We start from the raw sequence: 20914 nt of genomic DNA, 5'->3' as shown, positions 1-20914 counted from the left end.
AACAGTGTAATTAAAACAGGGGCCAGAGATGTTTAAACATGCAGGAATCCCGGTGCTTGAACAAAGGGCCACTTTGCTCGACATTGCTATCAGGGTGAAGTGTAATGGTAGAAGTCAAAATAAGGCGATTCATTTACTCTCGTTGAGCTAAATGCATTCTTGGCTCACAGAGGGGGTGCCTGGCTCGGCGAAATCCAGACAGCCTATTTGTGAAGGCAAATGTCACCGCCCTGCATCTCTCTCGGCTATAGCCTACACCCCCACTACTGCCTGGGTCCTAGTGTTTACCTCTCTTTCTCTCTATCTTTATCTCTCTCTCTCTCTGTCCATCCCTCCCTCTTTCTCCATCCCTTTTTTCCCAGCGTCAGCTCCCCTACTCCCTCACGCCACGAGATCTCCGTTTACCTCCCTCACATCCATCCCCCTCTTTCTCTCTCTTCGTCCCTGTCTCAGCCTCCAAACGAATGTGTTGTGTATGACAAAGGGATGGCTAGCTAATTGATAAGTGTGATTGGAGCAAACATGAATGTCTGCTCCTGAATACTGGGTTTATTTCAGTCCGACAGTGTGGACTCGCCGCGTCTGTTTGCACTGCAAGCGGAGCAGTCAGTGGTTTGTGTGTCGCCACTCTATCACAAAACTAAACAGTGTATGTTCACTCTGGGCCGACACAATGTTTTATAAGGCTGTAACCGTGTGTGTGTGTGGAGCTGCCAACGTAATGAATAGGCGGCGCACCTCATGCATGCTAATGTTATGTTGTAAGCAGTTTTGTTGACAAGTGCTAATACTTTTTTCATACTATCATCAATAGCAGCTAATACAACAGCCATTTTTCTACGGCTCTCCATGCAAGACATGATGGATTGTGACCTTAATATGGGTTAGCCCAGTTTAGAAATCTTAAACAACCTGCAATAAATCACAGCATTATTACAATGCTCTTTAATTGGTTAAGGGCTGTTTATTTCCTAAAAAGGTAGGGAAAAAAAATGGGGTTTTGGCACTTTTTAATTTGCAAAGTGCATTTTCATTATGAATGGCAGTCGAATATTACCCTTCTTTGTCATGCAAAATACGCAACACACTAGCAATATATTAATTGGACAAAAAACGCGGTGCCAGCGCAAATCCCTCTTTCCCTCTCAGTGCAGGGGAGCGGCTGGGTCTATTAGGAAACGGGGAACGGAGAAAAGTGAAACACCTTCCCTCACTCCATGCCCACTTCCTTCTGATGGAAATACAACAAACCTCTGATTGCCTGTTTTCCTCTCTCTTCTACAGCTAATTAAGACAGTGTAAATATGAAGGACACATTTAGCAATTATATGTGGCCTCCTGTTGCTTTTTTACTGCTGTCGTTTTTCTTGGAGACACTGGTGATTCATTGAAGTGTTTGGGAAAATCCAAAGTTCTACCTCGTTCAGGAGTAAAACTTCAACATGTTCTACCTCGTTCAGGAGTAAAACTTCAACATGTTCTACCTCGTTCAGGAGTAAAACTTCAACATGTTCTACCTCGTTCAGGAGTAAAACTTCAACATGTTCTACCTCGTTCAGGAGTAAAACTTCACCTTTTCTACCTCGTTCAGGAGTAAAACTTCAACATGTTCTACCTCGTTCAGGAGTAAAACTTCAACATGTTCTACCTCGTTCAGGAGTAAAACTTCAACATGTTCTACCTCGTTAAGGAGTAAAACTTCACCTTTTCTACCTCGTTCAGGAGTAAAACTTCAACATGTTCTACCTCGTTCAGGAGTAAAACTTCAACATGTCTGGCCAGTAGTGTTGAACCAATTGGCCTATGCATCACACTTTCTCATAGTTTTAGTGACTACTACATACAATGTAATTGTGCTTGCCTAGACCTATGCAGTAACAAATGGACGTATGTGAGGTGAGGTCTTAAAATCAGTGACGGTATCATGCTGGAGTAAAATTACTCTAATTAGATTGAAATATCTCATGTTTCTAACTTCATCGTTTGTATCTCATTTATTTTGCCCTTTTGTCTGTTGAAGGGGTCAGCACTCAGAGTTGAAGTGTTTTGATTGGTCAGTATGCGCGAGTGTTCTGGTTGGTCAGTGCACTTGGAGATGGAGTGTTCTGATTGGCGTTGTCTGCTTCCTGATGTTGTTACTTTGGCAGCATGACTGCACATTGCCAGCTGCCGGTGACAGGTTGCCGCCCTGAGATGTCACAATCCTATCCTGTGTTTCTAACCCACCCGCCCCCCCACCCCTCTGCCTCCCAGTCCCCTCACGGCCGTCACTCACCCATCTCTCTTCGACGCCTCCTAGACCAATCAGCCTCTGTCTCCCGGGACGCTGTGTCACACATTTAAGGATGCATGACAAAGTGCTCCTTGATTTCCCAGTGGCCACTATCTGCAGCCTGCTCACGCTGTCACACGCACACACACACCAAACACACACACACACACACACACACACACACACACCCTTTACATGTGACATAGGACACATGTCAGAGGACATCACGTCAGCAGAGTGTGTGTGGCAGCCTGGGAGTTTAGAAATCATTCTCTCATTTGCATTAGCAGTCAATTGCCATGGTTGAATTGCAACTCTTCACTAACACAGATGTTAAGAGAGTACATGTTTCATTTATTGCTTTTGGAGAGGTTATGTATCATTGGAAATGTAAGAGATAAATGTATTTTTTTGTGTACTTTTTAGGATCATTTCAAACCTAGATTCTAAGGAGTAATTGATATTCAACCACAGTCCAAAAAACAAATTCTCTCTTTCCACAACAACTTTATCTCACTGTCAGTGAAGGATGTAGTCTGTTGAAATAGATATTCACCATTTGTAAAAGTGCAGTGCATTTTATTTAAAAGCAAGCCACCACTTCAACAGGACACTAAAAGCTGTCTGTTTCACCAGCAACTTCCGGGTCTCGTCCGTTTGGGTCTGCCTCTCTGTTTACTTCCTTAGCAACATGGAAATGGTTCTAGACTACCAGGGCCCAGTTTTTCAAAAGTTTTCTTTTGTCCTGAGCATCTGAATTTCGACTATCGGATAGGATTAAATGCATAGAAATAGAATGAATGGAACAGGAGTCCCCATTCAAGTCTACAAATTGTCCATTCTATTAATTGTATTTCTATGCATTTAATCGTATCCAGATAGATACCTTTTGAAAAACTGGGCCCAGGACAGTGAACACTCACTCTCTTCTAAAGACCAAACTCCTCTTTGATGTTGACATTTTTAAACAAGAAGAAAAACCCAGAGTTTGACCTTTCTACCGTGTGTCCCTTTGAAAGTAAATGAACTTCCCTATGAGAGAGAATCAACTTCACTTTGAAACAGAAATTAGTCAAATGGAACTTCAGCGCTGTGCTGTCAGAATGTCACCCCTCTTGTTCCAGAAAAATAGGCTCTTTTGGCCTCTCTACCCAAGGCATTGTGGCTATGTATTCACGTGTGTAGAGTAGACAGAGTGCGTTCCTTCTCACCCACAACTCACTTGCAGACAGAGCTTTTATGCCGGATGAAAGCAAAACTTCAATTGGAGAGAGCTTTCAGCGCTGGTGTACAGGGGTACAATGAAGAAAGGGGCTACAGTAATGCTGCAAAGCCATTTGTGGCACACTTTCACACAATTACGGCCTTTCTCCCCAAAAAATGGCTTGTTTATGTGACTGATGACTGAGGCAACAATTGTGGTGGAGTAGCTTTGAAGCGCGAGCGTGTTGCTCTTCAGAGACTGGAGGGGATACAATGCGCCCAACATATGAGAGAAGTGCTGCATAATCCGTATAAAATGAATAGCAAATCACAATAAGTGTGTGTGTGTGTGTGGGGGGGGGGGGGGGCTGTTGGGGTTTGCAGTTATCAAAACAAGCATGAAGAGCAGGAAGATAAAGTCCCGCCTCCTAGAACACAGCTGCCAGTCAAAGCGTTTGAAAGCTTCCAAACAGGAGCCAATCGGCTTCTGCGCCAATGGCAGTCACATTTACCAGGCTTCTGTGGAAAGTGGGGGAAAGGAATTGTTCATGACACAAAGCCACTGCTTATCCAAAAACCAACACAGACCTCAGCTTAAGAGATAATAAATCAATTTACCATACTGTATACGTTGGTTGCTTTTTTAAACGGTTGTTTTTGGTAAAGGAGTAATCCCTGTAATAGAAAACGCACTCCTTGTACAATGTTGATGGATGATCATTTTCTTTGTGAATACCATGCCTGACATCCCGCGTGTGAGTTCCAGGTACGGCTTTGTGCAGGCACCGATTCTCCGTCTGAAGGGTGAAGTGACGTGCCGTCACATCTGCCGGCATGTCTCGGTGTGTGACTGTGTGTCTGTATGTTTACTTAGGATCCTGTAACGCGTGCCATTCCGTTAAGATACTCGCAAACTAGAATGCCAACAGGAAACACAGTCAGTCATTGAAAAGTTATCATCTGTATCAAAGCCATTGTGTGCATTTGTCGGTAGTCTATAAACCCTACCGCTGGTTCCTTTTTTTCCACTGCCTATCTCTGTTTGTAGTCATATAGTGGGTCCCACTCTATTTCCATAAACAACATGGTGAACAGGGTATTAGTTCAAAGTTACCCACCAAAGCTAGCATTTAGGATCCATGGTGTGATTAGTGGTGTCTGTGGGCATCGGTGCTGACAGAGCATCGAGGTGATTAACATTCCCCGTCGAGACAACAAATCCCTCTAAACCACAACCTTGATGAGCCGTCTAGTCCTGGTCTGGTCAATACATCCGGATTCTTCCATGTGCGTTTAACACCACATTGTCTCTACCCACGGTCTCAGTACTCAGTCATGGACAGGCCAATAACTGTCCTAGGGGTGTGTGTTCAGTTCGCAGACATAGTGATGGATCTGTCTTCTATCAATTAGGCGGAAAAGGTGAGGAGATGTTATGTACCATAGGGCATTGCGTTGAGGGCTTCACTTCTCTTTCTTCCTTTTCCCTTTTTCTCTCTTTCTGGCTCGTTTCGCCTCGCTCCCCTCGTTCTTCCACGGTGCTCAGTTCGTTCAGTGGTGAGTGTCAGGTTCAGCTCAGGTGTGCTGCACACAAAGGCAGAGAGAGGGAAAGAGTGGATCTGTGACCATTGACTGTGCACTGTTTACCTTAGCGAGTCACACGCTGTGACGTTGGAAAGTGAAAACACCGGCAGCCACGTTCCGCCCCGTCTCAGGCATGACGGGCAGCTCTGTCAGCGAGTGACATGGGCTGGGCCTCGTAACGGGAGGGGGGAGGGAAGCCTGCCAGCTCAACAGAGATTGGTAAAGTCCTCTGGTACCTGTCCATACCTCCCTTAGTGTTTTTGTATTTCCTCTTTGATTACGTCCAATCATAACTCATGCTTCCGGTTCATGGCTCGGTTCATCTTTTTGTGTGTCACCTGCATCCCAGACCTGTTTTACTTGTGGATCAGACACACACATGCATATAAGCATGCATACACACACACACACACACACACACACACACACACACACACACACACACACACACACACACACACACACACACACACACACACACACACACACACACACACACACACACACACACACACACACACACAGATCATCACTCTCATAAGGATTTATGGATCCTAATAGGCATTCCTTAAAGTCTCTGGGATGAAGTGTCAGAATTGATGGCAGGCAGCCTTTTATTGCCTGTGTGGTGTTTGTAATTAGGCTAAATAGATGGGATTGGACACGCATGGTAAAGGCTACATTTCTCATCCAATAGGATTTATGGCTGCACTGTGCATTCCAAGGCCTGCTCTAATGCAGTCCTTTGCATCCGGACACATGTAGTTGATTTGTATGTCATGTCAGCCCTGGCCTGGTGACACGTAACACTTTGCGAATGCTTTTGACATGGATTGGCCTGCTAACTCTGTGTTGAACCGATGTGTTAACTGCGATATGAGTGCTGCTGGCGAGCACAAGATTGATGCTTGATGAATCGACTGAAGCCCATAGTTATTTTAGCGTTCAAGGTTCATTTTATAGCCACCGAACGTTTGCGTGAACTGAACTCTATGAGTCTACTTACAGCCAGCACCAGCTGTCTGTTCCAAATGTGCACTTTCTTTGCATGATCAAAACGTGCACTTTATATTGTGTTCAATAACATCTCTGCAATAATCACTCTATAATTCCTGCAGTTAGTATAGAGGTAATTATAATGCATGGTCATTGGTACAATTGAGCAATCCTTTGTCTGGAGCATACTATTTCATAGATGTGTGATCAAGTAAGGCATAGCTTAGCTGATGTGTTGATGTTTTTGAAACCAATTAAGCTTGGCTTGGAACTCTCTGTAACGTTGACCCTGTTCTTTTCTTGAGGTCCTCCCTCCATCTCTCCATAAAGTTGGTTTACTTTTGAGGAGGTAACTTCCTTATAGGATCTGGCTGTCCATAATCATGTGAATCCTCAGTTTTCAGCCGGGCCTCCCATGATTACTAGTCAGTGTTCGATGTCCATCCATGTCTGAGGACGTTGGCAGATGACGTGGAAACTGGCCACGAGGGGGCAACAGTGAGCACTGTTACCTTCAAGTAGGTTTTGGTTTCGCTAGGGCATTGTGGACGGGGATGGTGGATGGGCGTAAACATCTGCCTCTGATTCCAAAGGTTGCAAGTTCTAAGCAGATACAAAGTTGTTTTTGAGATTATTGTTTTAAGCCTATCCCAAACCTTAACCCTTACCTTAACCATTTGGAGTTAATGCCTAACCTTACAATTTCAGTATTAATGCCTAAACCTAACCCTGACCCAAAACCTAACCCTAACCATACAAATGTGGAGTTAAGGCATGAACTTAACCTTAAACACTTTGAGATGGGATGTTTAAGAAACATCTCTATTCTGATATGAGACTGTGAGAGCTAGTTGCAGTTTTACCCTCCAGATGTACAGTGTGTGTGTTACCAATCAGATTGAATCACAGCGGAGGGGGCTGCTCTCATCCACTAAGGTCTCACTCCTGGTTAAAGGAGAACAGAAGTAATCATACATATTCACATGCATTCATGCACAACCCAACTACTGTACACTATGCATTCAAGGCCAGACAAGTGGGTGTGTGTTGCTGAACCACATACTGAACCACTGTGTTTGCCCGCTTTGCCTACCTACACACACACACACACACACACACACACACACACACACACACACCACACACACACACACACACACACACACACACACACACACACACACACACACACACACACACACATATCCCCCCTCAGGCTATCAGGCAGTGGAGGGGGACATGGGGAAGACAGGCCCATTGACAGGCCAGTGGCAGTAACTTATTGTGTATTGATGGGGTGTGACAAAGCATGTGGGAATGCAGGCGTGCGTGGTAGAGAGGGTTAGGGTAGTGTGTGTCTCTGTCTGTGTGTGTGTCTGTTCAGGCGAGCAGGCATACGTGTGTGTGCGTTTACATGCATCCATGCTTGTGCATGTGCATTTGTGTGTGTGTGTGTGTGTGTGTGTGTGTGCATGCCTGTGTGTGTTTGTGTGCACTTGCATGTGCGCTTGCAGCGGGCGAAGTGGAGACCCTTCACAGCTCATTTAGCCCAAATGGGGCCACCTGGGTGGTGCTGGAGCTCAGTGGGGCGGCCCTGGCACTCTGGAGCCCCGCTGACAGGCCCCAAATATAGTGGCGCCTTCGGCCAATTAATCAACACAGGCACACTGACAAATCACCTAATATGTGTGTGAGAGAGAGAGAGAGAGAGAGAGAGAGAGAGAGAGAGAGAGAGAGAGAGAGAGAGAGAGAGAGAGAGAGAGAGAGAGAGAGAGAGAGAGAGAGAGAGAGAGAGAGAGAGAGAGAGGAGAGAGAGAGAGAGAGAGAGAGAGAGAGAGAGAGAGAGGAGAGAGAGGAGAGAGAGAGAGAGAGAGAGAGACATTTGTGACTTAGTTACTCCTTCGTTGGGACATGGGGGTAAATAATGAGGTAATGAGAGGAGAATGTTAACACAGTTGTCATTGAGCGCTGATCCCTGACTCCTCCTCCCCAAACACAACCATAGCCTGGCTCTGTTATGAGGAAAATAAAACCCACAGAAACAAAATGCTGAGAAAGCCCCTCAACCCCCATCAATGCTCTTCTAGCTATGAAAAATAAATACAAGGTTTCGAATACAGCACCCACTGTTCTCATGTTGCTTCAAAATAGATTAGGAGCTACAGGACATGTAAACGAGAACAACGTTGATGTATGTGTCCGACTAAACTCTGGCCCGAGGTGGCATCTCCTCTAAACCTGCCCGTATCCAAATCAAATGAGCTCAGATCCGAGGTGAAATCAGAGCCTTGGACAGCAGGCTGCTCCACTAATGAACCCCTATGGCCATCCATCCACAGCATATTAGAACCAAGCACGCTCAGACACCAAGGCAATAGTCATTGATATGGAATAGCATGTTCAGATTGCTATTACCCTGACATTTCGATCAGTCAATAGCAATATGCGTTTTTATCACGCTTCGCCCATCAGGAACACAACACTACGGTATAAAGGTGGATTGACATCCCATATTAGTCGTTGGGGTCCAGATGAAAGATGGTGGTTATGACTGTATCTGTACATTTGCTCTATCATACTATCTATCTGCTTGTGGTTACAATGTAGAGTCATGAATGGGCTTCTTGTTAGATCCCATGTGTTGAATAGTAATCCTGTGAAGGTGACCTAAACGAGGACAATCAGAACTTGCAACTGATTAAAAAAAAAAAAAAAAGAACATTTATATTTATATATAAATTCACCCAACTTATTATGGGACGCTTGTGGAAGGCTACCCGAAACGTTTGACCCAAGTTAAACAATTGAAAGACAATGCTACCAAATACTATATTTAGTGTATGTAAACTTCTGACCCATTGGGAATGTGATGAAAGAAATAAAAGCTGAAATAAATCATTCTCTCTGTCATTTCACATTCTCAAAATAAAGTGGTGATCCTAACTGACCTAAGACAGGGAATTTTTACAAGGAATAAATGTCAGGAATTGTGAAAAACTGAGTTTAAATGTATTTGGCTAAGGTGTATGTAAACTTCTGAATTCAACTGTATATATTGCTATTTATATACATATATATATATATATATATATATATATATATATATATATATATATATATATATATATATATATATATATATATATATATACAGTGGGGGGGAAAAGTATTTGATCCCCTGCTGATTTTGTACGTTTGCCCACTTACAAAGAAATGATCGGTCTATAATTTTAATGGTAGGCTTATTTGAACAGTGAGAGGCAGAATAACAACAAAATAATTCAGAAAAACGCATGTCAAAAATGTTATAAAATGATTTGCATTTTAATGAGTATTTGACCCTTCTGCAAAACATGACTTAGTACTTGGTGGCAAAACCCTTGTTGGCAATCACAGAGGTCAGATGTTTCTTGTAGTTGGCCACCAGGTTTGCACACATCTCAGGAGGGATTTTGTCCCACTCCTCTTTGCAGATCTTTTCCAAGTCATTAAGGTTTCGAGGCTGACATTTGGCAACTCGAACCTTCAGCTCCCTCCACAGATTTTCTATGGGATTAAGGTCTGGAGACTGGCTAGGCCACTCCAGGACCTTAATGTGCTTCTTCTTGAGCCACTCCTTTGTTGCCTTGGCCGTGTGTTTTGGGTCATTGTCATGCTGGAATACCCATCCACGACCCATTTTCAATGCCCTGGCTGAGGGAAGGAGGTTCTCACCCAAGATTTGACAGTACATGGCCCCGTCAAATGATGCGGTGAAGTTGTCCTGTCCCCTTAGCAGAAAAACACCCCCAAAGCATAATGTTTCCACCTCCATGTTTGACGGTGGAGATGGTGTTCTTGGGGTCATAGGCAGCATTCCTCCTCCTCCAGACACGGCGAGTTGAGTTGATGCCAAAGAGCTCCATTTAGGTCTCATCTAACCACAACACTTTCACCCAGTTGTCCTCTGAATCATTCAGATGTTCATTGGCAAACTTCAGACGGCATGTATATGTGCTTTCTTGAGCAGGGGGACCTTGCGGGCGCTGCAGGATTTCAGTCCTTCATGGCGTAGTGTGTTACCAATTGTTTTCTTGGTGACTATGGTCCCAGCTGCCTTGAGATCATTGACAAGATCCTCCCGTGTAGTTCTGGGCTGATTCCTCACCATTTTCATGATCATTGCAACCCCACGAGGTGAGATCTTGCATGGAGCCCCAGGCAGAGGGATATTGACAGTTCTTTTGTGTTTCTTCCATTTGCGAATAATCACACCAAATGTTGTCACCTTCTCACCAAGCTGCTTGAAGATGGTCTTGTAGACCATTCCAGCCGTGTGTAGGTCTACAATCTTGTCCCTGACATCCTTGGAGAGCTCTTTGGTCTTGGCCATGGTGGAGAGTTTGGAATCTGATTGATTGCTTCTGTGGACAGGTGTCTTTTTTACAGGTAACAAGCTGCGGTTAGGAGCACTCCCTTTAAGAGTGTGCTCCTAATCTCAGCTCGTTACCTGTATAAAAGACACCTGGGTGCCAGAAATCTTTCTGATTGAGAGGGGGTCAAATACTTATTTCCCTCATTAAAATGCAAATCAGTTTATAACATTTTTGACATGTGTTTTTCTCGATATTTCTGTTGTTATTCTGTCTTTCACTGTTCAAATAAACCTACCATTAAAAGTATAGACTGATCCTTTCTTTATCAGTGGGCAAACGTACAAAATCAGCAGGGGATCAAATACTTTTTTCCCCCACTGTATATATATATATATATATATACAGTTTATATACAATATTGTGTTCCACACCCACCTCCAAACTACTATAGTGGGAATGGTTTAATTTAGGATGGGACACCAGTAGACTTCCTATTGGAATGCAGCCCAGCATCCAGCACCTGTTGTTTACCAAGCATGTGACAAATACAATTTGATTGATTGATTGATTGAGATAGAGAGGGAGAGTGAATGTAGTGAATATTCAGGGAGGAACTCCCGCTATTGAGCTGTGTGTGTCCTGCGTTTTGTCTTGGGATGGGAGTTGTCTGATGTACTAAGCCCCAGCCTGTCGGCCCCATCGACTCGCTGCTGCGATGGAGAGCCCACAGAGAGGATGCACAACTGCATGCTCCTCCCATCCATTATCTCCTAGCCGCATGCTAACACTGTTGCGTCTCTCTAACTATATTAGGTATGCACAGACCATCTGGTCCATTCATTCAAAGGGGCTCATTGATGAAAGTGTGTGCGTGTGTGTGTTTGTGTGCTACAAATACTGTCTCAGTAAGAGGCCTAACACAGGTCCAAAAGCATATGTTTCTTTATAAATGAATGGAACGCGACGGCAGTAATGAATTCGGAAAGATCTCTGCGAACCAATCAAAACCTTCATCTTCAGTGACATTGGAGCCAATAGGTGGACTTGTTGAATAACTGAATCTATCATGCATTTTTTTTAATCGAGCATGTTGTATGGTAAATAAACAATTACTACTACTTCTACTTCTGTTGGGTAAAATGATCCGTATTGCAATGAGGAGTAGGAAAACAGGAAGCAGTCCTTTGTTTTGCGTGCGATTGCTGTGGAGCGGTGGTGTGGCGGATCCTGTGTGATCTCTATTGGCATGTGCACGCTCTCAGTGCTGACAATAGCCCCTCACGTTGGCAGGCAAATCCTTACAAGGTGAGCGGTGACTATGAAAGCCTTTTCACTGTCACCTTATCTCCTTCAGGCTTCTGTTGGTGGCTGTAGTGGCAGAGCATTATAATTTCATTATAAAACCGGGATAAAAAACACACAGCCCACTGATAGAAATCTGTAGATTAGGAAAAGCAGTACAATAAATTATGCAAAGTGTTTGAAAACACATACAGCTATAATTAGGTGGCATTTGATTTTAAATGAGCTGACAGCGAGGACTTATTTATCTCTTTAACCCCCTAAAACTGCCATTAGCATAGGGTGAAATGAGCTGTTTGAAATGGTAAGAGCGCGTCGTGTGATCAGATTGGACTAAGCCCTCCTTCTCAACTTGAAAGGCCGGTGTTTTGCCGGGAGATCAGGCTCCCGGGGTGGAATGTGTTCTAGCGGCAGGTGAGATCAATGTCCTCTAGGGGTAATCGCTTCACACCAGCCCTGACACAAAGACGAAGCCCAACCACAGGACTATTAACTAATAACATCATTATGGCGACCACAGCAGCCCCTCCACATCTCTATATGGCTGCTTGGTGTGGAAGGAAGGAGGATCTGTTAAGTGACTCAACACAGTCACCAGATTGAGGTGGAAAGTACTCTATTACTCCCGACCTACCATGACACCGTTGGCTTATTTGTATTGATTACTGCATTGTCGGGAAAGAGCATCAATTCAGCGTCAGGCAAGGGATGATTTCTGTATTTTTGAAAGTTACATATCTAGAAAACTTGAGTGCTGACAAGCGAAACATTTGGGGAATTTGTCAACAATGGGCTAATGAAACAAATGCCAGTATATCGTTTTTGGGTGGAATTTTCCTTTAAGTATAGCCTGCAATTGATATTGTATGTTATGGAAAGGATTTTCCAGGGGGTTGAATAAAGTTTTGAGGTATCAATGTCTCACTTGTTTAAAGCAGGGCCCTGTGTCAGTCAATTCTCTCAAGTCTCTTGTGCATCACCGTGTTTAAGACTTCATATATGCACAACTAACAAAGAGGATGTGCTGAATAAATGATAGCCTATTTCCTGGTAGCATATCTAGGTGAAATCAGGAGGAATATATTTTTGTTCTTTTCCCTGTTCAGCAGGGAGTGGGGAAGCTAAAGTTGGTGTCTGTTTATCACCAGCATCTTTGTTCATTAATTCATGGGCCTATATTTTATGCATTTGGAGGGTTATGGAGGGCCTGCTGGGGTAGGGGCTGGGGTCTGTCTGTGTTGCTGCTTCTGGGGGCTGGTCTGCCTGTGTGTAGTGGAGCAGGGCCACAGGGGGTAAAATAAGAGCTGTCATCCCCCCTCTCTCTGCGCTCTGCCCTGGCCTGTCGAGGAAGACAGATTGCCTGTGCCGAGCTGTTTGATCCCGGGGACCTGGAGGCTTGCCTCAGCCCTTAGCAGGTGTCTGCAGCTTCTGCTCCACACTGAGACTTCTACAGGGAGAGAGGGAGAGAGGGAGGGAGGGAGGGTTCAGCCTCTCAGAGATACACACATTAAAACATTAAAACACATTGTTCTGCATGCAGACGTCGACTCTGCTCCTCACAGAGACTAGCGCTCCGTTAGAATACAGCACACCAGTTTGGCTGGGATGGGTATGTGAAGTGGGTCTTATTCCGACCACACTAATTGTTGGTTGGTGCCACATGCCGACTGCCTGGAGCGTGAGAGACAGACAGGTCCTGTGAGGGTCTGTCAGAGGAAAATAGGTTTCATGTTTTTTATTGTCACATGCACAAGTACAAGGAAATGCCTTTCTTACTTGCTCTTTCCCAACAATGCAGTAATCAATATCAGTATTACTATACAAAATGTGTGTGTGTGTGTGTAGAGTAAGTATGAATGTGTGTGCGTGTTATGTGTGTCTGTGAGAAAATGTGTGTGTGTGTGTTGGAGTGTCAGTGTGTGTGAGTGTGTAGAGTAAGTATGAATGTGTGTGTGTGTTGGAGTGTCAGTGTGTGTGAGTGTGCATAGAGACTAAAATCAATCTAAAATCAAATAGGGTCAGTGCAGATTGTCCATGTAGCCATTTTGTTAGCTACAGTATTTAGCAGTCTTATGTCTTGTGGGAGAGAAGCTGTTCAGGAGGCTGTTGGTGTCAGACTTGTTGCTCCGGTACTACTTTCCGTGCGGAAGCAGAGAGAACAGTCTATGGCTTGGGTGGCTGGAGTCTTTAGCTATTTTCCGGGCCTTCCTTTCACACAGCCTGATATAGAGGTCTTGGATGGCAGGGAGCTCATCCCCAGTGATGTACTGGGCTGTCCGCACCACACTCTGTAGCACCATGCGATCAATGGCGGTGCAGTTGCCATACCAAGCAGTGATGCAGCCAGTCAAGATGCTCTCAATGGTGCAGCAGTAGAACTTTTGGAGGATTTGAGGACCCATGGCACATTTTTTCAACCTCCTGACGGGTACGAGGCACTGGCACGACTTCTTCACGACTGTTTGCGTGTGTGTATGGACCAGTTTAAGTCCACTGAGGAACTTGCAGCTCTAGACCCGGTCCACTTCAACCTCCCTAATGTGGATGGGGACGTGCTCGCCCCCCGTTTCCTGTAGTCTACGATCAGCTCCTTGGTCTTACTGACATTGAGGGAGTGGTTGTGTGTCCTGTCGAGAGTTGCCGTGCGGGTCATGATTTAGCTCAAGCAAAGAGGTCCGGGGCTTCTCTCTGAGAGTCCCAACCTTCCAGGGATCTATTTTAGTGAGAGGTGCCACAGCTAGCCGTATGAGCACCGCCAGGCCAACCAGTGCTGAACAAAGGCCTGAGTCAAGCACTGGGAGGAGAAGAGCTGCCGTGCTGCTCTCACTACCACTGGGAGAGGTTGGTGAGTTGATTGAACTGCATAGCTCCAGAGATCACTGGTTGGTGATTGTGTTGTGTGTTTCTCTCTCCCAGAGAAGGCATCACTCCTGGGTGGTGGTAGATGATGCAGTCCATACCAATGGCAGTAATCAGTTCCTGTAGTACCAACATAATTGATATAGCTAACTGTAGAATAATTGCAACTTTCCTTGCTGCAGTAAAAACAAATACACAGTCAGGAGGCAAACATATTAATATGGAAATGGCCCCATTAATTTAGAGCGTGGATTTGATTATTCATTAATTAAGCCAGTGCAAATTTGCACAATCTAAGTGACTTGAGAATGTTGAAGACCCAGAACCACCCTCACAAAGGAATGGTCACCTGATCAAACTCCATACTGGAGTTTCACCCTAAATGGTGTTATGAATGGCTTCGTGAAATGAATGTCTATGTGAAATGAATGTCTATGTGACATGAATGTCTATGTGAAATGAATGTCTATGTGACATGAATGTCTATGTGACATGAATGTCTATGTGACATGAATGTCTATGTGAAATGAATGTCTATGTGAAATGAATGTCTATGTGACATGAATGTCTATGTGACATGAATGTCTATGTGAAATGAATGTCTATGTGACATGAATGTCTATGTGAAATGAATGTCTATGTGACATGAATGTCTATGTGAAATGAATGTCTATGTGAAATGACTGTCTATGTGACATGAATGTCTATGTGAAATGAATGTCTATGTGAAATGAATGTCTATGTGACATGAATGTCTATGTGAAATGAATGTCTATGTGAAATGAATGTCTATGTGAAATGAATGTCTATGTGACATGAATGTCTATGTGAAATTAATGTCTATGAACATTGGTCAATCTATAAGGTGATGATTATTTTCAGTTGAAAATCATAGTCACTTAGATCTTACTGCAGGAAACTCTTCAAGCCAAGTCTTGCCACCAAACTCTCTCTAAGAGGTTTGTGTCGCAGACCTGAACTTGCTGCCATGTTCAGTCACAACATTATATCTCTATCACCCCTCACTCCCTCCTCCCTGTCTCCCTCTGTAGTGCGGGGAAGGCATTAGTGTGTCTGTCTGTGTAGGTGGGTGTGTTGGTGTGGGTGTGTGTGTGCGCGTGCGTGCGTACATTTAGGGGATGTATAGCCAGGGGGTTTATATCTGGAGAGGGTCCTTTGGTCACGACCGTGTCCTCAGATGTGAGGGTCTCATCACTGCTGGGATTGAGGGTTTAAATCCATGGCGTGGGTGTGAGGCAGCCCGTGTGGGTTTGTGTGTGACGGTGTGTGACGCTGTGTGCGTGTGCGCGTCCTATTTCAAAGGGTGCACACAGATCTGTCGGTGGCCCTTTGGTCAGGCGCTCCATCGCTCGCCTTCGAGCGAGTCCGGAGGGCGCATGCTTGGTGGGTGAAGGGCTGGCTTTGACGTGCCAGGGCAGCAGAGACTCTGTGGCTATAGAGCAGGGCCTTCACATAGAGTCACTCTGATGACACAGATTGACCGCTGACAGAGGAACACTGCTGTATGGGTAGAGAGACGGTATCATACAGATCATGTATTCATCTCAATGGTTGGACCAGAGACCAGAGGAACTCTTCTGTATGAACAGAGTGGGTTCTGGGTGTTGTAGTGTGGAAGCTGCGGATATCCAGCTCTCTAATGTGTGCATGAGGTTTAGGTTTCGCTTTAAAGTAGGGAACATTCTAAAGAGTTTAACTTTTAGATTATGTTCAAATGTAGCCACAGTAGCTACATTTGAGCGGGGCCATGGACATACACATTGTGCTGAAGATAGAAGGTGTTCCCTTTTGATAGACTAATGCTCTAGCTGGAGTATAATTCCTTCTGTCAACTCTCTGTCTTGTCAATATTCAAATTCACCGTCCCGTTCCATGCTTGTCAGTTACAATTGTCATCCCGCTCTTAGCCAAGGGAAGTCAGGTATACAAATTGAATTGGAGATGACTCCTCAATGGAAATTGAGTTCAGAGCTGACCTTTGCTCTGCATTGTGAACTTGTCAGTTACACTAACTTGGGCCCGTTTGCTACGGGGCGTCTTCCTACCTTTTTCACTCGCTCTCTGTGTTTGTCTGTCTCTCTTACACGCGCACACACACACACACAATACACATCGACACATCTCCTATCACTTGGGAAGCACAACCTTTGTGGTTCACCATGATTTTCATCCCAACTGTAGTTGGGGTGTTGTGTAGAAGTGCTCAGTGTAACGTCTAAAAGTGCCCACTCACACAGTGTAACGTAAATGCAAAAGGGCAAATGCAAGAGCATGAAATGTAGTGCCATATCTTTATCCCATATCACCGACTACTGCAGCAGGCCTGTGGAGGACCAATGTTCAGCTCTCCCTCTCTGCTGACACGTATCATCCTGGCATGCACGGAAAGCACTGACCTTTGGAAAGTTGAGCACTTTAAATGTTTAGGTTTGGGTTATGATGGATCCTTGAGGCCCTCAGCATGTGTAAAGGCCCTGATTAGGTCCTTGTCAGACTCATTTAGCCAAAGTGTCTCGCGCCGTGTGGCTCTATGTTTGACAGGCACCCTTTTAAACAAACACGGGTACCTGTCGGGGATTGCGCTGGCACCCAGCGCAGCACAAACACGCCACTCTGAGGAAAACCACTCCGACACTGACAGCTCACACAATTGCCATCACTCCTTCTCTCACTTCCTTTCTCTCTCTCTCTAGTCTATCTTTTTCCTGCTGGATTGTCCTGGCACTATAGAACTCGATCTCAGTAGAGAATTGGTTTAAGTAAAATGATAATATAGCCTGAGTAAATGTAGATTTGTAAGATTCTAACTGAAGGAATGTACTGGAGGTCATTTACACACTGATAATCCCTGAGAATGGCTTTAATTCCAGATGCGACGAACATTGATATGAAGGTTGACTGTCAGAATTAGCTCCCATACATCAGAGTGTATCTATCATTGCAGCTAGCCGACATTGGCTTAAATATTGTGCCCATACATTCCTATCGAAGTACATCAGGTTTATTTTTTGGATTCTTTTTAAACAATCTCCTGTGACATCAATACAGTAAATATATGAGTCTTAATATGTGTGTCCTATTCCGTATTCAGAGGAACCGCCTAGTCAGCAAGTCCAGTATTAATGCATGAGGAATGAGCCCGGCCTGTAGGAATTAAAGGGTAAGGCTCCCCTTATTAAGATGTAAATTCCAAGGAAACTTCTGAAATGAGGATGCTGTGAAGTTATTGTCAACTTTAGCCTACTTGAAACTGAATTTATAAACAGCATTGTTTTTTTTTCACTCGCTCAAATTAGCTACAGCGATAGAATCACATATTGTTGGTGTGTGTTTTTAAAGCTAAATCATCCTCAGTCCCAGTTAGAATGCATTTCTGTCAGGGTCTAGGACAGTTGGCGTTGTGAATGTGAAACTGCACTGTCTGGACATTGTATAGTGTTCGTAGCATAAGGTAGCTTAGATATATACATGGCAAGTGTTGGTATGTTAGACCTCTCGCTCTCTCTCTCTCTCTCTCTCTCTCTCTCTCTCTCTCTCTCTCTCTCTCTCTCTCTCTCTCTCTCTCTCTCCTCTTGTAAATTTGCACTTAACACCTTCCTGCAGAAAGGCTTCTCATTCATCAACTCTGTTTGTCCCAGTGACAAGCGGAGCGCTTCCTGAATATCAATATCAGCTAAGACAATGCGTCGCTTCGCTCAGCCAGTAACCTTCAGCTAAATGTCATTCTGCTTAATCCTATTTGAAAATTAAACATTGAAAAACCTTTAGCGTTTCTTCCTGCCTTCCTCCCCTACTCACTCCCTCTATCCCTCCCTCCCTCCTCCCATGGTTCATTTTGCACGTCTGTGACATTTGTAAATATTATGTTTTTCATGTTCCCATTATTTGTTTTGGGGAGGGGGGGGGGTTTCAAATCATGGCTGACTATAGGATGATAAAGCGACGTGATTGGATTTTTATTGAACTGTGTAGTGTAATAGTCATGAGGTATAGCTGTTGCCCCTCTCTCCTACTCCCCACCCCATCATTTCTACTATGGTGTCGGTGTGTGGTGGCTTCAGGAAGGTATAGAGTTGTCATAAGGAGAGGCTGACTTAACTAACCCCCCCCCCCCCCCCCCTCTCTCTCTCTCTCCTCTCCACCCCTCATCCTCCCCCTCGTTGGTCTGTCTATCAGGTGACAGTCCACTGGCTCGATGATAGAGAGAGGGAGAGATGGAGAGGGAGAAGAGACTGAGGAAAAGAGGCCGTGGAGAAGAGAGCAGACATGTGCGATGGGCCCCATGCATCAAATGCACATATTTACATAAACAAATCCTCCCCGTATAGACGGTAATTACCACGGTGACAGTGCAGGAGAGGAAGAGAAAGAGGTTGTCTAATTCGGCCGGATACACACAATGACTGAGGCAGAAACTCCATCAAAGCGCTCGCATGGAGGAGCCCGCTCTTTTGTATGCATGGAATGCGTCACATAGTCAAAGCTCTCCCTCTCACACATATGCAATACGTCTACCTTCCCCCGTTTGAAGATATGGTGAATATATAGGCGAGGGAGGTGGGGGGGGGGGGGGGGGGGTCAATAAAAGGAGACAGAGATTGCAATGAAAATGCAATCATTTACAGTTCGATAGAATTCTCTTTAGATAGGACGACATGACTCGACCTTCCGCTCATTCTCTCTCCATATAGATATTAACATTTGATTGACCACAGTCACAGCTCAAAGGGCCGGCTTTCTCTCGAGGGAGAAAAGTAGTGGAAAAAGAGAGAAGAGGGTTAAGAGGGACAGGGAAAGGTAAAGGAGTTGGGCACCTTAAAGGAATAGTTTGTGATTTTGGCAATATCAGTATTACTATACAAAATGTGTGTGTGTGTGTGTGTGTGTGTGTGTGTGTGTGTGTGTGTGTGTGTGTGTGTGTGTGTGTGTGTGTGTGTGTGTGTGTGTGTGTGTGGTGTGTGTGTGTGTGTCTACTTCCCTCGACTCAGATGAAATCGTGGATACCATTTGTATGTCTCTGTGTCCAGTATGAAGGAAGTTAGAGGTAGTTTCGCAAGACCATGCTAACGCTACAGTAGCTATCAACTTCCTTCAAACTGCACACACGGACATAAAAATGGTATCCTCGAGTTCCTCTGACTCTGGGGAAGTAGATAAAGGGCTTCATTGCCACAATCCTGATATATCCGTTTAAGTCTAAACCCAGACCAACACTGATCATACCTGTCCCTTATGAGTTGTCCACTGTGCTGTGATACTGTGCTTTCCACTAGAGGGTCAGGAGTTGTATGCTGTGAGATAAGCAGGTGAAGTGAACCACCAGTGTATGTGCACTCCCCATCAATATTTCAACATTGTCAGAGAGAAAGCTTCGGTTTTTCTTCCTCATTTTCCACTGTGTTGATGTTTCCTAGAACCTCTTTTGGGAGCAGTCCTCTCACGCTTGTATGTAAAACATAGAGTTCTATACACAGGCTGACAGTGAGAGCTCCGAATCTGACATATTGTACACTCCGAAATACCAAGACTCATTCCCATATGGAAACTTCACAGTGTACATCTTGGTTTTTATACCAACATTGTACATCTGCGAGAGTGCACTGTGTGCACGTGGTGTGGGCATAGGAGTATTCTCCACTTGATCTCTGTGCTGAACCTGGCAGAATCTGAGGGAGAAGTGTGTGTGTGCGTGTGTGTGTGTGTGTGTGTCTCTGTCTCTGTCTTTGCCTTTCTTTGTCAGACAGAGCTGTGATATGTGTGTGTTATAGATGATAGAAAACTCTGGTAACTAACTAAGCACTGTGTATATGTCTGTCTGTCTGTATGTGTGTTCCAGGTGGGAGATGCAGGATGGTGCAGCTCTGGAAGATGAAGAGAAGCCTCTGGTGGAGGAGCTGCAGAAAGCCTACTTCAACCAGAGCCCTGGATCCCAAGGCCCCCCCCGGAGTCACCCAGGCAGCCCAGGATGAACAGCATGCAGCAGCAAACATCATCAATTAAATCTGCCGCGCTCCTTCCTCCAAAAGCCCTTTGTGTTAAACGAGAAACATTGTAACGTCTGTGCAGTACGGCTTAGGGAGAAGCTGTGTGTGTGTGTGTGTGTGTGTGTGTGTGTGTGTGTGTGTGTGTGTGTGTGTGTGTGTGTGTGTGTGTGTGTGTGTGTGTGTGTGTGTGTGTGTGTGTGTGTGTGTGTGTGTGTGTGTGTGGTGTGTGTGTGTGTGTGGGTGGGTGGGTGGGTGGGTGGGGGGATTGGGTACGTTATTTTCTAAATGTTATCAGTTACTAGTTACCTGTCCAAAGTTGTAATCAGTAATGCAACTTT

General features: G+C 44.7%; 1 protein-coding gene across 1 annotated transcript in view; it reads left to right on the top strand.

Moving 5' to 3' along the window:
* Window positions 1-20728, top strand: part of kiaa0825 (KIAA0825 ortholog) — a 155456-nt gene extending 134728 nt beyond the window's left edge. The window contains exon 20 of the mRNA XM_014160881.3: window positions 20429-20728. Coding sequence (XP_014016356.3) covers window positions 20429-20561 — 133 coding nt within the window. The 3' untranslated portion in view covers window positions 20562-20728. The remainder of the gene's footprint in view (window positions 1-20428) is intronic.
* The last annotated feature ends 186 nt before the right edge of the window (window positions 20729-20914 follow it).

The sequence above is a fragment of the Salmo salar genome, chromosome 20, assembly GCF_965601325.2.
Source record: "Salmo salar chromosome 20, fSalSal1, whole genome shotgun sequence".
NCBI lineage: Eukaryota > Metazoa > Chordata > Actinopteri > Salmoniformes > Salmonidae > Salmo > Salmo salar.
The sequence above is the reverse complement of the archived record's forward strand: the minus strand, read 5'-3'. Positions and strand labels throughout refer to the sequence as shown.